General features: G+C 39.9%; 2 protein-coding genes across 3 annotated transcripts in view; both read right to left on the reverse strand.

The window, feature by feature from the left end:
• Positions 1-9924, reverse strand: part of trappc8 (trafficking protein particle complex subunit 8) — a 49382-nt gene extending 39458 nt beyond the window's left edge. Inside the window, exons 1-2 of the mRNA XM_061028342.1 lie at positions 9632-9924; positions 5044-5253 (exon numbers count right to left, since the gene is read on the reverse strand). Of these exons, the coding sequence (XP_060884325.1) occupies positions 5044-5253; positions 9632-9788 (367 nt within the window). The 5' untranslated portion in view covers positions 9789-9924. The remainder of the gene's footprint in view (positions 1-5043; positions 5254-9631) is intronic.
• Positions 9925-12784: 2860 nt separating this feature from the next.
• Positions 12785-17893, reverse strand: part of commd2 (COMM domain containing 2) — a 7330-nt gene continuing 2221 nt past the window's right edge. For both annotated transcript variants that reach the window (XM_061028323.1, XM_061028331.1), the window contains exons 3-7: positions 17319-17401; positions 16418-16492; positions 16237-16335; positions 13240-15274; positions 12785-13011 (exon numbers count right to left, since the gene is read on the reverse strand). In XM_061028323.1, coding sequence (XP_060884306.1) covers positions 15077-15274; positions 16237-16335; positions 16418-16492; positions 17319-17401 — 455 coding nt within the window. In that variant the 3' untranslated portion in view covers positions 12785-13011; positions 13240-15076. The remainder of the gene's footprint in view (positions 13012-13239; positions 15275-16236; positions 16336-16417; positions 16493-17318; positions 17402-17893) is intronic.

Genomic DNA, 17893 nt, shown 5'->3' on the forward strand with positions numbered 1-17893 from the left:
GGAGGTGTGTTTGTTCTCTTTGTACTCCTCACCTGGTTGCCGCCACACACGCTTGACACCATCTCAACCAAATAAGTTTATCTTGGTCTCATCAGACAACAGGAGATGGTTCCAGTAGTCCATGTCCTTAGTCTGCTTGTCTTCAGCAAACTGTTTGCGAGCTTTCTTGTGCATCATCTTTAGAAGAGACTTCCTTCTGGGACGACAGCCATGCAGACCAATTTGATGCAGTATGCAGCATATGGTCTGAGCACTGACAGGCTGACCCCCCACCCCTTCAACCTCTGCAGCAATGCTGGCAGCACTCATACGTCTATTTTCCAAAGACAACCTCTGGATATGACGCTGAGCACGTGCACTCAACTTCTTTGGTTGACCATGGCGAGACCTGTTGTCCTGTTAAACCGCTGTATGGTCTTGGCCACCGTGCTGCAGCTCAGTTTCAGGGTGTTGGCAATCTTCTTATAGTCTAAGCCATCTTTATGTACAGCAACAATTCTTTTTTTCAGATCCTCAGAGTACAACTTTGCCATGAGGTGCCATGTTGAACTTCCAGTGACCAGTATGAGAGTGAGAGTGTGATAATACCAAATTTAACAAACCTGCTCCCCATTCACACCCGAGACCTTGTAACACTAACAAGTCACATGACACCGGGGAGGGAAAATGGCTAATTGGGCCCAATTTGGACATTTTCACTTAGGGTGTACTCACTTTTGTTGCCAGTGGTTTAGACCTTAATGGCTGTGTGTTGAGTTATTTTGAGGGGACAGTAAATGTACACTGTTATACAAGCTGTACACTGACTACTTTACATTGTATCAAAGTGTAATTTCTTCAGCGTTGTCCCATGAAAAGATATAATACAATATTTGCAGAAATGTAAGGTGTACTCACTTTTGTGAGACACTGTAGCTCCTAACCACACGCGCCTCCTTTGGTGTTTCTTTTGACTACACAGCATGCTGTGCAGCAGCAACCAGTATACACCTATCTGCTAAATGAACAGTATGGGTATGTATGATATTATTGGTAAAGTGGATGTACCTGATGGGGGGCTAACAAATACTGTTGTTGAAATGATGCAGCTTCTCGAAAAACACTCAGTTGAACTCAGATTTTTCAAAGCACTTTCTAAATAAAAAGGGAATTCAGATACTGCTTGTATTATCATTATTTAAATTACAGAAATGTAGCAATGTGTAGCCTATAGTGAAGAAAACTGAGGATGTGATCAATTTTGAAGATTCGTGGAGATGAATTTTGATTTGTAGTGCTGTTAAAATTAAGTTTGAGCCATGACTAGCAGAGGAGGAGAAAAGTTAGGATCAAGCAGGTGACCCTGGTTCAAGTCCAACCTGGGGCTCCTTTCCCATGTCGTTTTCCACTCTCTCTCTCTCCCCAATTCTTAAATCGATCCACTTTCCTACCGCTAATAAAGGCATAAAAAAAATATATATATATATTTTTGGCACGCACTCAAACGCTTACTGACATGCACTCATTTATCATGTGGAACAAAATCTTTTTCATATTATTTTAAATCTGGTTCAGATTGTGTTCAAAACTCAAAACTTTGTCAGACATGAATCACGCATAACAAAACTGACATTTTCTCTGAAAGCACCATCACATCTTAATACTACTTACTTAATGAAAAGTCAATCAAAACTTTGTGGCATACTGAAAATATTTACTGTATTTCTAATGAGCGAACAACGCGTTTCGCCTGTAGCTTCCTCAGGTTGGTAGTATGTTCCTGCAACTGTGCGTACTTGGGAACGTGTTTAGGCTGTGCACGGGGTACCCTGTTGTCTCTTTACTTAATATTCAGTCCCCTCATGTTTCAGTCAAATAAAGCCTGACACTGATCTGTGACAGAGTACCTTTTGGTCATTGGATTTATGGTTCTGAATCACACAATATCTAGTGGATATTTGATTGTCATTTAAAATGATTGAAGATTATTGTATTGTAAACTATCAACAACATTTTATTGTATCATTATTTATAAGCTTAATTGTTTAAAGACCCAATTAGAAGATACATGTCTGAAGTCACAATTTAAAATAATAGCAAATTTTAAAAAGACTTTAAGGAAAAGCCTCTTTTTTTTCAAAGACTTTCCTTGTTCATGAAAGTGTCAGACTTTAGAGATGGACTATGGACCATCTTTCACAAAGTGCTCACTTCAAAGGTCACAGATCCTGGTTCATGTCCTATCTTTTAAAACGCACTCACACTAGGCAATCCGTACCGTGCTCGAACACGCTTCAATCCTAAAGTCCAGTTAGTTTGGTCAGTGTGACCGCTCCGTGTCGTGATCCGGCACGGTACACTTCAGAGAGGTGTGCTTCGGCACGGTACACTTCATGCACAAGCACAAGCACGTAGGTACACAACGCTGACATCATTCATTATGGAGAAATCCAGAGTTTCATGTCTGTATCTGACTAACATGACACAATATAAGCCACAAAGTAGCTGTCATGTTCTCTGTATTGTTCTCCGATGCGCAGACGCGGACTCGACTGCGCATCGCTTTTTTTTTTCTCTCGAGTCCGCCTGTTTGTAAACTGAGCACGCTTCTTGATCACGTAAAGCCATAATGCATGTGCTGTATTACAATGTTATGTACAAGAGGTTACCGTGCTTAGGCACAGTTAGTCCTGGTGCAGTGTGACTGCGGGGGGAATGCCGCAGCCAATCGTGCTTGTGTAAGGCACGGTATGGATTGTGTAATAGAAAAATTCTGTTTACTGTCAAGGACACATTTTACTTACAGCTCGCTTGAGAAATGCTACAATAAGTTAATACGTAATATTCTTGTTTTATCTTTACCCGAGGATGAAGGTTTCTCACAAATAGCTAAATATCAAAGATACTCAGACTTGAAGTTTCCTTGACATTAATGTTGTGCGACGTGTTGAAATGTATGACAAAATGTATTTGATATTTGATTGCGCCTGTATCTGCAATCCTTATATAGTCATGAAGGTTTTTCTGTGAAGCATGTGTATATAAACCCAAGCATATTGTGATTACTTCGAGCTTTCCTTCAGACTGTATTGACACTCTGAAGCTTTGTTCCTTCTACTTGCAAAAAGAATTAAACTAAACAAAGACTGATTGACTCATGATCCTTTCTTTTGCATTGTTAACAGAAATTTCCAGCACAATTGCCAGTGTGACCGCGCCCTGAGTGCTCCGATCTGTACACTTCCTCGGCCCCGACTGGCTTGGAAGAGGTGAGCTTCAGGACAGTAAAGTTAATGCACGAGGGCCAGCACGGGTATACAACATGGACTTCATTATGGAGAAATCACACAGTGTTCTGTCTGTATCTGACTAACATGACTCAGAATAAGACACAAAGTCAGTAAAGTAGCGCTCATGTTCTCTGTGTTGTTCTCCGAAGTGCGGATGCTGACAGTGCATCCCTTTTATTTTTGAGTCCGCCTGTCTTGTAAACTAAGCAGGCTTCATAATTACATAATTCATGTGCCATTCATGTGTTGTATTAGGACGTTATGTAATGAATTAAACCTTTATTGCCTCTAGGGGAATTTGCCTTGCACAGAGAGCTAAAAAACACAATACAAACAAAAATTTACAGGACAGCACATAAGAACACATAAAAACACACTAAAGCATCACATGATTCAATGAGGGATTTCAGCAAGTTAAATAAAGTGCAGAGTGCCGAGTTCGTACTGTATAATCAGTTCTTATTAAGCAGCTGAATTCTGCGCGGTACAAAGGATGTAATGTCTCTTTTAGTCCTCATCCTGGGCATTCTGTACCTGTGCCCTGAATTCAAGAGTTCATACTCTGACCAAAGGGGGTGCAGAGGGTCAGCTGTAATCTTGATGGCTAAATTCAGTGTGTCTGTCAGGAAAGAAATGCTGTACATTTGCTTCCCAGTTATCTTGCTGCCTAGTTTAACAACTTTGTCCAGTTTGTTCTTATTTTGTAAGGACAGTGCTCCTCCCCAACACTGAATACAAAAGGTCAGCACACTTTCAATAAAAGTCTTGTAAAATAATTTCAGCATAGTGCTGTCAACATTAAAATTTCTTAGTTCCCTCAAAAAATAGAGGCGCTGTTGAGCCTTTGCATATCTTGCTTTTGTGTTGGTGTTCCATGTCAGTTTGTTGTCAATTATTGTGCCAAGATACTTATACTCTGGTACAATTTCAATTTCTGTGTCCTTCATATTTACAGGGGAGAGAGATGACTGTCTTCTAAAATCAATAATAATTTCTTTGGTTTTCTTTGTATTTAAAATCAATGAGTTATCAGAGCACCAGTTGTAAAAGTTCTCTAGCTCAGCTCTGTAATTGGTCTCATCGTCATTTAAAAGACCTATCAGAGCAACATCATCTGCATACTTAATTAATTTACAGTTGTCATGATGACTTGTACAGTCATTGGTGTACAAAGTAAACAACAAAGGTGAGAGGACACACCCTTGTGGTACCCCATTGTGAGTGCTAATTACTGAAGAGTTTTTCCCATGGATGGTAACAAACTGCTGCCTTTCAGAAAGGAAGTTATGAATTTACATAATGAGGGTGTGGTTAACTCCCATACTACACAGCTTCACAGCCAATAGTTGTATCTGGACAGTGTTAAAGGCAGATGAGAAATCAGCAAACAGTATACGCACATAAGATGATGGTGTTTCCAAGTGTTTATAAACTTGGTTAAGAAATGCAGCCGTTGCATCCTCAACACCTCTTTTTGCGCGATATGTAAATTGTAGAGGATCCATTTGACTGTTTGTTTCAGAACTTAAGTGAGATAAAACGATGCGCTCGCGATATGTACAAAAGGTAACTGTGCTCAGGCCCTGTTAGTCCTGGAGCAGTGTGAGTGCTGCCTTAATGTCCTTAGCTCTTTGGATTTTGGATATTGGAGCTTCAACATCTTGACTGCATATGTATCTATATATCTGTATAACAATAAATACATTTCTATATCTATCCATATATCCATGAATGGATGGATGAATGGAAGTCTACAAATGCATATCGACCTTACCACTAAAGTTGAGGTTATAGTCTCCTGCTGTTATCACATTGGACACAGCACCCTCTTGTGGCTGGCAAGATAACACCACTTCATTGAGCATCCGTCGCTGTGCGGGGCTGAGAGCAGATGATGCTGTGTTTGGACTCGTTGCCACATTGTTGACACAAATGCGCAGGTTTTTCACAACCTGCATCTGGTTGTTGGGGTCCCGGATGTGACCTAGAGAAGAAGACAGAAAACAACTTTAGGTATATGATTGCAGTCAGAATGTCAGTATAAACCATCACAAAAGTAAATACACAACAGTTGTGTTGAGACTTGTACCAAAGACATATTTTGGAACTGTTAGCCTCCCTGTGACCACAACCTGTTTACAGTCTAACTGAATCTAAGTTGTTTGTCATAAAAGAAGGAATATTATCAACAATCTGTTGTGTTAAAAATCATCACTTTTGAGTATCAAGAGCACTGATGAGACAATTAACAGCACAAATAGGAAGGACAAGCATTGTACTGAAATGAAGAATTCTATGATCGGACGTTGTTCGTGGGCAGCTGTGGCTCAGTGGTAGAGTCAATCATCTCTCAACTAGAGGGTTGGGGGTTCGATCCCGGGCTCCTGCAACAACATGTCCGATGTGTCCTTGGGCAAGACACTTAACCCCGAAATGCTCCCACTGCTTCGTCAGCGGCATATGAATGTCGCAGGGGCCTCTACCACCCACTGATATGTAATAGGTCTGTAGCTTCAGTACCACAGTTATTTAAAGTAGCGGTAATCAAACCTCTACTTAAAAAGCCTACTCTAGTTTCAGGAACTCTAGCTAACTATAGGCCTATATCCAACCTTCCTTTTATCTCGAAGATCCTGGAGAAGGTGGTAGCTAAACAGCTGTGTGACTTTCTCCATGACGACAGTTTATTTGAGGAGTTTCAGTCAGGATTTAGAGTCCACCATAGCACTGAGACTGCACTAGTTAGAGTTACAAACGATCTACTTCTAGTTTCAGACAGGGGACTTCTGTCTGTGCTCGTCTTGTTGGTTCTTAGTGCTGCTTTTGACACCATTGACCATTAAATCCTGTTGCACAGACTAGAACATTTACTTGGAATTACAGGGACTGCTTTAAGTTGGTTTGAATCCTATTAATCAGATCAATCTCAGTACATGTCCTCTATGCACACCAAAGTTAGCCATGGAGTGCCACAAGGTTCAGTGCTTGGACCAATTCTCATTATATATGCTTCCTCTGGGAAATATTATGAGGAAACACTCCATACAGTTTCATTGTTATGCAGATGATACTCAGCTTTATGTATCAATGAAGCCCGATGGCACCAGTCAGTTATGTCAGCTAGAAACATGCCTTAAGGACGTTAGGACCTGGATGACCAGAAATTTCTTGCTACTTAACTCAGAGAAGACTGAAGTTATTGTGCTCTCGAGATAACACTTGTTTTGAGTTGACGCTATACAAATAAAGATTGATTGATTGATTGATTGATTTTTTTTCTCTAGTCCCTCAATTTAACAACTTTTCTACGCAAGGGGATGAGCCAGCTGGCCTTCCCGTCCATGTAAACACGCTGTAGATAGGGCTCGGACAACATCACAGACAGCGGGACTCAGGTGTCACACTCATTGTAGACAGTCATGACTCACAGTTATTTTACTTGACTGTAAAATCGCATATTCGTCCTTTAAGGAGCAACAACAACACTTTGATAGTAAATGTTTAAAAATGAAGCTAAATGACTTCTCAGACAGTACAGGTGACTCTTACACAACCCTTTACCTCATGTGCACTGCAAGTTTGGCCACTTGAAGGATAGATTTCACATTACAAAAGCTACCTCACGTAACTGAACCCCTGCTCCTATCATCCAGTTGAAATAATCTGTGACTGGGACCAAACAGTTCAGTTGCTATGTCCTCTGGTGAAAGGGGGCATAACATCACATCAAACTGAATTTTCCTTTTCCTTAGTAAAAAACAGCTTGCAAGTTTTGCTTTCGTACAAAGCACATACAATTGTATTATGACATGTTTGAGTTTATTTCCCTTTCTTGACATAGCAGATCATGGTATATGACTGCTGCACAACCGGTCATGGACCTGGTAAATGGCCATCAGCTTGTATAGCCATTTTCTAGTCTTCTGACAACTCAAAGTGCTCTTACACCGCAGGTCACACCTAAACATTCACACACTGCTGGTAGAGGCTGCTGTGTAAAGAAACCATCAGAAGTAGCTAATTCCATTCATACACACGGCACCAATAAAGCAGTGGGAGCAACTTGGGGTTAAGTGTCTTGCCCAAGGACACATCAGACATTAGAGGAGCTTGGGATCGAACCTCGACCTTCAGGATGTGAGGTGACCAACTCTACTAACTGAGCCACAGCTGCCCGTCATCACTATGTTGATACCTAAATAAATATATATTTCTGTAAAATGTTAATGTTTGTACTTGCTTGTTAAGGCAAAATGACCACATTGTCAGTGATGGCAAAAAAAAGTATCTACTTTCGTATTGATTTGTTGATAGAAGTGACTGCTATGTAAATTCTGGTTAATTCTTTCATATATGCTACCGCTTACTTTGTCCTTTCAATATTCTGTATTAAGTCAGCATTAAATATTTATCACAATTAATTCAGGTCTGAAATTGCATGAATTTCTTTATTGCAATAAATGTCTGCTATTTTGTCCCTTACGGCTCTCCGTAGATAGGGGTCCTCAGTGTCTCCCTGTAGTCTCAGTGATGTAAAAGAAGGACACTGCTGCATCTTTGAATGTCTCATTTCACTTTAACAAACTCTCAGACAGCTCAGCTGACGAGTCCAAAGTAATATCCACCTTATGACATCACACATTGACCTTATGACATCACACATTGACCTTATGACATCACACATTGACCTTATGACATCACACATTGACCTTTGTTACGGTTCCTTTGAGTTGTTTGATGTCAGTTTGTGATCCCTAACCACTTAGTGGAATGTAACTGTTGATGTGCAATACGTGAATTAATAAAAAAAGTATTTTAACAATAACAAAACATATTATGCCCCCCAGGTGATAACGATTCTGACGTCAAGTCAGGCACCTAATTATTTTCCGAGTTTCCGAGGTGTTATTCCGACTTGAGCAGGTCTTTATAAGTTGCATTTTAAAACACAGAAACTTGTTTTTCTGATGTGTCCGACACCACATGAATGCAGCATTAGCATCATGTCTTAACAAAAATCAGAGATGGCATGCCAATTGACACTTTTTGATCTCGCTATGATTCCATTTGAGATGAGCCAGTCAAGCATGGAATGAATCCCATAGACTTTTCAAAATTCAAGATCATAACCCACAGCAGTTTTGGGAGCTCGGTGCCACAGTTACTGGTCTACAACATAAACATGTTCCTGGCACTTGGGCATTTCTGAGTTGAGTTAATTGTGCAGTAGTTCATATTTGGGTCAAGACTTTTTACTGAGACTTATCTTTTTCATTTGAGACTACAAATTCCCATAAAAACTACAAATCCCACAGTTGCAGCCAACAAAGTGCTCTGTGGAAGGAAGTATAGCAGCAACTTGAGATAGGAGAACATCAGAGCGACTGAAGAGACAGCACACAATGTGTACGAGTCTATAGAGCAGTCTGAGTTTCCGCTGGTCCTAGGTCAGAAAACAGCCCTAAAGCAACAGATTTGATAAACAGACAACAATAGGTTGTACATAAGCACACCCCTCTGTTGATTATCTTTTTTTTCCCCCTGGCATGTCATTTTCTGTTCATGTTTGCTGTGTAATTGGAAAACAATTGGGATTCTTCTGTTGATAGATGTAAGTGTTTGAATGTGTTTTCACCATTCAGAAGGCTCAGCATTACAGATTGTTTTTATAGACTTAAACAATCGTATTGTTTAAAGTTTATGAACACAATCTGCCCTTCTGCCCCCTTTATCAATTACATACATGCATGTGGTAGTCCTGGACTGCAATATGAATTTTATTTATTATGTACAATGAAGCCACACAAAGTGTTTGCCATGAGGATTCTTCAAATGAAATGTGATGTGAAGCCCTGACAGTCTAATAGAAAGAACTTCACTGCTTCTCAGCTGGCTACATTGATCTAATAACAACATGCTCATAGTTCTGTGCAAACCAAAGTAAACTGTTCGTTTTGACTATGAAGTTTTAGACACAGGTCGAATATTGCCCTGATCTCAAGCCTTCATGTGTTGACGGAAACAAGTTAATTGGCTAACGTTAATAGGTTTAGTTTCCTTCTTCTGCTCACTCTTTTGCGGTCTGATGACAAAACCTTAGCACACATGTTAACTGGCTGTACGGACGTTATGTCTGAGTAAAGCTATCAAAACTGTCACTGTCATTCTCAGATGTTAAGTATGAACAACATCTGTCCTCCTGTCACAATCCAGTCAGCTAGGCGGCTATTAGCGCAATGCTAACGTCAACTTCAACCCATTACAGGTTAGAAACGCTAGCACCATAACTCAGCTCACTGTAGGACATATTAGATCCTGTCAGTCATGTTGGACCTTTGTGGGTTCAATGTTGCGTGTCTTACCTTCGGACGTTAGTCTGCAGAAAGGCCTTAGAAGCTCAGCGAAATTCAGGTTGTTCTTGCGAGTCACTCTCTCCGCTTCTTCACTACATAAGACGGCAACCATCGGGACGAACGAGTCCTGAACGAACTCCTGCACGGACTGAACACATTGCGCCATGTTGGACCAGCGGCTACACGACACTGTACTTAGTATACTCTATTGTACTTTTAAAATCCCTGATTATTTCATTGCTAAAGACAGCTCCTCCTTAATTTTCAGACAGCAGCCATGTTGAATTTGAAAATCCACTTCCTGTGTAGAGCTGAGACGGTCAGGTGATGCCTGACGCGATCAGATCTACTGTTGCATTCATGTGGCGTCGGACGAGTCTCCGAGTTGTAAATGCACATGAACGCCTGCTCAAGTCGAAACAACTCGGAAAAGGTGGCTTCCCGACTTGACGTCAGAATCGTCATCACATTAAATTAAATATGTTTGTTAATGTTAACATACTTTTTTATTAATTCACGTGTTGCATCAACTTTTTGCTCGTAACAGTAACATTTCACAGATCTTCTTCGTAGAAACAATGCTGATTTTTGTGATTTTGTTACAATATTCCGACTTTCAGTACTGAAATCACGTGAATACACAGAAGTCGGAAGAACGACTTCCCAACTCGCAAACTTGGACCACCCGATCGGCACATGAATGCAGCAGTCTTTTCTGAGTTTCCGAGTTGTTGTTCCGACTTGAGCAGGTGTTCATGTGCATTTTACAACACGGAAACTCTTTTTTCCGATCTGTCTGACATTACATGAATGCACCATCATTCCAAAAACGTAACCAAGTGTTTACTGAGTATCAATGGCAAAAAAAATCTCTTGATGGTAAAACCAAACGCGGAACACAGTATTTACTCTTCCCTACAAATATATATTTCCTAACAAAATTAAAAAATTGCCATTTCAAATAGGCTATACATAATAACCCTTAAACTCTATTTTCTTTATATATATTTCAAACAAAGCCAAGAAGATAAAGATAGATGTTCCTTTAGTAAATGTATGTTGAACATCTGTTTATTCAAAGTGTAGGCTACATGTGACTGTTTCTGACTGATTTTCGGTTAGGTCTTAATAAACACTTTGGTATAGAAGCAGAACTTAATCAACGTGATCTGTTATTCATTTTGAACAATACTAACTTTTCCAGCAATCTTACAGTATGTCATTCATTTACATATAATTTAACCCTTTTCAAAAGAGTTTGAATAAATTACCTTCTTATTCCATGTTTGAATTATTTGGTTTAAGGAATATACTTTCAGACACTCCGGAAGTCCCAAATAGTAAAAAAAAATGTTTTTATATAAATGTAGGCTATAAGGAAATAAATGGGTGTAGATATAGAGGATGTCATTTTATATAAATATCACAATGGTTGTGTGTGCAATATTAAATTACATAGCTAAGCCAGTATAACGTCTGTAAATGTTAAGTTAAGGGCCACAAAACTAAATCATAATATTCAAACATTTGTATTTATAGTTAGAAGCTGTAATATAATCTGATACCATGGGTCCTAGGATATTCTTTATAATAATAGGTAATATGTTTCAAATAATATCTACATTATATTATTATCTATTATACATTATTGCTTATTAGGAAGCACTTTAACTTTGTGGATATAAAGATTTAAAACGTCAATAAAACTTGTAGTGACTGTTTTAGTAAACCCAATATTGTCCAAAGCAGTCACCACTGAGGTGTAAATTGTTACTAATTCCAATAACTCAGGTGAATTACATTCAATCCAATACTAACGAAATATACATGACTACAAAGAGAGCCACTCGATCTGCCGACACATTTAAAAACTGTTTGCCTCCATTCCCACCAGGTGCCAATCACGAGTCATGTTTTTATTCCCATCACAAACCAAGACTCCACCTAGTGTTCAGGGCCGGAATTACACTCGTTATACGAAATCCCAGTTTACCAAGGTCCAAGGAAGAAATCAAAGAGCAACTAATAAAAAATACACATTTCGGCTCTAACAAGACTTGTATTTTTATTAGCCTTTATCATTAAGTGAATGTAAGTGTATAACATACACAGCTCAGATCAGATACCAATATTCATGGGAAGTAAATCATAGCTATTACTAACATAACTGTATTCAGTTTCTACTGCACAAATAATGTATAGATATATCCTCATATTCTTACCAGGCGGAATGACAACATTACAACGGAGCAAATACTACAGATTAAGTCTGATACAAGTTTAATTTACGAGATTTGCAGCTTCACTTTTGGTTAATGTTTACTTTACTTTCATGAATTACATATACAAGATACGAAACTGGCAAAAATTAACCACAAGATAGGCTTTGGGGAAGAGCCTAATAAAGAATTCAACAGCGCAATAGGAAAGATACACAGACAACTTTTAAGTCTTAAGTTACATCATATGAATAACTTTTGATTTAGTGCCGCCCCAAACACCCGATAAAAGAAGATTTTATGTCCTGGAGAGTCCCAGAGGCGGTGGTACTGATTCTTCAGTGTGAATACACTAAAGGAACTTTCAACAGGCACAAGTCTGAGGAAAAAAAGCTTAAATTTAAATGTTAAAACGATTTTAAACTGCAGGTCACATCTACCCATTCACACACTGATGGCAGAGGCTGGTAAGCTATGTCAATTGTCCAACAATATTAACTAATCCGTTTACACACATTCACACACCACCCAGAAGGCAGCAGAAGCATCTTGGGGTTACGTTTCTTGCCCAAGGACTTATCAAAGAATAGCTGCAGGAGCTGAGGATCCAACCCCTGACCTCCCAGTTGAGAGACGACTCCACCCAGAAAAAAGGCAAATTGGACTACTGACATGGGGCCCACTCAGGTGTCACTAAAAGGCATCTATAGCGATAAACTTTTGATGAAATCCTTGTAATAAATGTTGAAATCCCCTTCACAGTCTGAAAACATTAAACCCATGGTATTCTAATAAACTTACTTCTTCAACCTGTGCACTCATTGCAGATTATCAGAATATTCCACAAGTAACCCCACTGATTAGTTTAACAACTGAACAAGTTTGGCACTTGACACGCCCTCTGGTCATTCTGAGGGAAAGGATCAAAAAGATCATGGATGGCTGGTTTTGGTGCATTCTTTATTCTTGCTTGTATTTAAAACTTAAATGTCATTAAGGTAATACCAAGAGCAATTTGTTTGGATGTCTAAAAAGGACATATCATCCTCCTTCTCCACCTTTTCAAACAGTCCCCTGTGGTCTAAATGAAACATCTGTGCTGTGCTTTGGTCAAAATATAACATGAATCAAGCACCAGAGGAGGTTTGTGACCCTGTATAAACCAGCTCTCTCAGAATGCTCCGTTTTGGTGTGTGTGTCTCTTTAAATGCAATGACCCCCGAATAAAAATGGAGGACCTGAGTTAAAGTTTTTGTTCTAGGCTGGGGGTGGAGTCCATGGGTGGAGATACCAGGGGAGGGGATGGGATTTTTTTTTTTACCAGAATCCCACTGTGACATCACAAGGAGAGCACATTTGAAACGGAGCATTTTTCTGTGTTGTAAGACTTATGCAGACCACAAACAAAGGACTGGATGGATTTATTTCACATGTTGTGGGTCAGTAGACACTCAGGTTACCCAAATATATGTTCAGAAACAATGTACAAGTGGATTTTTCATTATATGTCCCCTTTAAAAAAGTAAGTTAAAAAAAAAGGTGAAGCAGAAAGTGTCAAATACAGAAAACGTACAGCTTATTTTGGCTAAGTAACAAAACAAGACAATGCTGGCAAAAAAGTTCATAAACATTACAAGATACAGAGGAGGCTAACCATTACAAGGAGTGTAGGATGTTATTGTTGCTCTTATTTCTTCTGTGTTATGTCATTTGGGAAGTTTTTAAACTACCAATATTAAACATACAGCAATAGGCTCTTCTACTATCCTGGTTGTAGTTGTTGGATTTCCACAGCTATTATTGGCTAAGATATAATAAACCTGGATCTTGCAAAGATTCATGAGGTCAAGTTTAACATATACGCTGGCTGGATGGTTTTGTGTAATTTAAAAAAAAAAATGCCAATAGTTAAAAATTCAACCCCAATAACAACTAGCTCTGAAAGTTCTAACAAACTATACTGCATGATGAAGTATACTTTCCATTAACGTATTCCTATTCATCTAAACTATGTGATTTTATTGCTATCTGGTCTATTGCATTTAATGAAAACCAAGTTGTTGTTTAGTTGCTTCTTGACCTCTCAAATACAGGGATGACTTCCCATCACTCATTATGTAAGATTGACCTCTGTGTGTACTGTAGGTCCCTGAAAATGAGCAACAACCCTCCAGTATCCATCTGATGTGTTGCTGTTTAACATTAACATGCTCATGAAAAAGGCATTGACTGTCTGTTTTCCAAATTGCCCGATACCCTTGTCAGTTGTATCAAACTGTGGTGCACACTGCATACAAATATATATTTTGTTATATACTTTACTGCTTTCAGGGAGAACTCACACAAAGCAATCCGCACCGCACCACCCAACATCTCTGACTGCTCAGGCACAGCAGGGTTTAGGGGCGCACTCACAATAGTCAATCTGTACTGTGTCTAATCACGCTTCACCCCTAAAATCGTCACTTCATTGACCAGTGTGAGTGCTTCAGTCTCGGCCCTGGCATGCTTGGAAGAGGTCTGCTTCGAAACGGTACACTTCACGCACAAGCAGGCTGGTAAACGTGGTCAGTCTTCATTATGGAGAAATCACAGTGTTCTGTATCTGACTAACATGACTCAGTATAAGCCAGAGTCAGTAAAGTAGCTCTCATCTTCTCTGTGTTGTTCTTCGATGTGTGGACGCAGACTCGACAGCACGTCCCTTTTATTTTATCATTTTTATTTTAGAGTCCGCCTGTCTTTTAAACTGAGCACGCTTCATGATCACGTAACGTTGTGCATGTGTTTTATTACGACGTTATGTTCAAGAGGTAACCGTGCTCAGGCCCGGTTAGTCCTGGAGCAGTGTGAGTGCAGGCCAGAGGGGGGATGGGGAGGACAATCATGCTTAAGCACAGTACGGGTAAACTTTGCCTAGTGTGAGTGCGCACTCTGTCTTCCTGCCTATTTACTACAAACCACATGAATGCTGTTTCGTCTATGCCAAACACTTTTATATCAGTAGCACTGTAGAATATGTATATACAATCATCAATACAATTTGGTCGGAATCATAATTTAAGGGTTATAAAAGTGATGAACATTTGGCAGTCAGATTGGCAAAAACCTAGTTTAACATCTAGGACAAAAAGCAAATGAAATAAAACACTGCACTGCTCATTATTCTGCTCAGGTATAAAGGCATTGTGGCACAATGTGATGTGTTGCAAAGGGACACTGTAATGCCTTTGGGTTATTTGATGTTGCGTAATATGCGACGAGCATGACTGGTTTTCATGGCAGCCAAAGCGATCTCCAGTGTGGCGATGAGGTGCAGGAGGGTGCTCGGGTCTGTCTGGAGAACTCTGCTGCTGTTGTCACAGCCTCTTGTTAGGAGCAGACGCATCGTCAGTTTGGGAACAACCTGGTGATGGACTGAACGACTCGCCAACTGACAGGAAGGAGTCGGGAAGAAGACAAAGTGAGGATAATAAAGTTAATGATGAATGTGTTTTATACGCACAGCCCATGTCTGTGAACTTCCTTTCACTTATGTCCAACAAAGTGAGAGATTGTCTGATGAACGTGCTCTCACAACTTGAAATCCCCGACTGGTTTAGTGTTTTAGATGAGGAGTGTCTGGGTAGTGCACGCAGGACAAAGAGGAGTCTGTAGCCATGGTGACTGAGCTTGGGTTAATGTGTAAAGTTATGTATCAGCAGTACAAACCCAAGAGTACTAAGCATAATGTTCATAAAGAAGTTAAGAGTAAAAAGTAGCAAAAGTGAGCGTCAGCTCAACATAAACAACGCCACTACCCAACCAACGAACTGGTAGTGACTGTTCCCGGATTTGACTTTTTTTGAGTTCTAACATCGGCTCACAGACTTCACTCAGGGACTGACAGTGCAAAGCGTGAAGCTGGGATGAGTGGATTCTATTTGCATTTATACATACATCCCTCCCCATGTCGAAACATTTAGTGACAATGTTTGTGTTTATAGTGTGCCCCGTCTTCCTTCTTCTCATAATTTATACCAGTGACCATGTTATGACTGAGTCACAAGTGTATTTAAATGTTTTGTTAATCTTGGTGTTCTTTGTCTTTCTGTCTCTGTGCTGTGCTGCAGGTGATTGGCCGGCCAGTGATTAGTGCTTGAGCCTGATTGGAGCAGAGCGTAGGGCGCCCAGTGCTGATACAGGACCCTGCAGAGGGTGGGAAACGTTCTCCATCAGGGATGAGAGCTTTGCCATCATCCTCCTGTCTCCCACCACCTCCACAGGGTGCAGGGGGGCAGCCCAGGACAGAGCTCTTAGAAACACAGACTGCACATGGAATATAACACACACATTCTTACACCTACTAAATGATCCCATTGAATCCCCAGTTGTTAAACTATCTCACATTCACACCTGTACATCCAGTCTCCATTCCAGGTTGTGATATGCCGGCACATTGGTGGGTAGCTGACTCAGGACGCTGCGGATCTGGCTGCGGTGCTGCAGGTAGAGCTGCAACAAAAAAAAAACCCATGATCAACAACAGTGCAGTAATGCTCAGACATCTCAGATACAAAACCTAATGAAACTTTACCTGTACAAGCAACTGGTTCAGCTCCTCACCAAACCCCAAAACCAACACAGAGTCCAGGAAATCCACTTCAGAGATCTGGAAACAAACACATGCACACGGAAGAATTATTTTTGAAACTGTTGACTCCTTCATGCTTTTGTGTAGAACAACAAAATACAGTTTAATCTGTGGTCATAGTGGAATGACATAGAGTACACAGAAACTGGTAATAATGCCCCGTGCACATCTATGTCTGCCCCATTATATAAAGTCTCTAAAGGAATGTAACAAAGATGTATTCATCAGCAAAATGGAATATATACGTAGATCAGATAGTTATAAGCATCAATCAATCATCAATAATACTGTCTGTTCCCCAAACTTTCATTTAGTTTAATCGTCCTCTCAACCACCACCTGACCCCCAGCCTCCACCATCAGACCCTGTCGTCCTCTCAACCACCACCGTCCTCATTCATACACAACCTGCTCCGACCTCCACCTCAGTAGAGAGGAAGTGTGGACAACAGGAACAAGAGGAATACAAAGGAGAAATCCTTCCTGCATCTTAGCACATATGCTCTTTTGTAAAGCTCCCCGATATAACACTTGTTATGAATTATGAAGAAACATAAGAAAGGTACATATTCAACTGTGGGATGACTCTATTGTTGCACTCCTAGTATTAGTAATGTGGGTATCTATATTCATGTTTCTCTACAGATTGAACCAGGAACTTACAAAGATATCGGCCAACAGAATCTCCCCAATATCGATACCGGCCCCAAAAATCCCTTATCAGTCAGGCCCCACTAAGTTTAGAATCTTGAATTCAGAGTTGTCAACAATTGAAAGCAGTCTAAATGAACAGTCTTAATAAACCACTACACATGCATAAAGAAGTGTCAGAGTGTGTGGGTCACCATATGTTTGGAGCTCTCCGTCATCAGAAACATCAGGCCTTCCACTCCATGCTTTACCATTTCCACAGGAACACACAGCTTCCCTGCAAGAAGTCCGTAATTATGTTTTTTTTTGTATAGTTCATGGTTTTCAAATCCTGGTTGTTCAAACAAGACTTTTAAAAAACCTTTCAGCCTACCTCAGAAAAGAAGTACGTGTTTCCATCTTTAATATGACATTTAAATCTGGACCATTGGGAAATATAATTGAAAAATGTAAAAATAAAAATGCTGACAACTATTGGATGAACTACCCGACCACTGACACACTGTGTCCTATTCAGCATGTCCGTCACACTGTATTCAGCAATGGTAATGAAAGAGGGTTTAAAATGTCCGCATTTTTATAAAAGTACCCAAAAAAGGTTGAATTCTAAATGTAAAATAAGTTACGACAGTTAGGGAAGCCCCTTTTGAATACTACTGCATAATCTTCAGTGTGATAAACCATTTGAACTTTTTGAGGTCCCTCTTATAAAATCTACTTAAATATTCAAGAGGTTTTGATTCAACTGTTTGGTCATTTTGGACGATGC

This window comes from Labrus mixtus, chromosome 3, assembly GCF_963584025.1.
Source record: "Labrus mixtus chromosome 3, fLabMix1.1, whole genome shotgun sequence".
Classification (NCBI taxonomy): domain Eukaryota; kingdom Metazoa; phylum Chordata; class Actinopteri; order Labriformes; family Labridae; genus Labrus; species Labrus mixtus.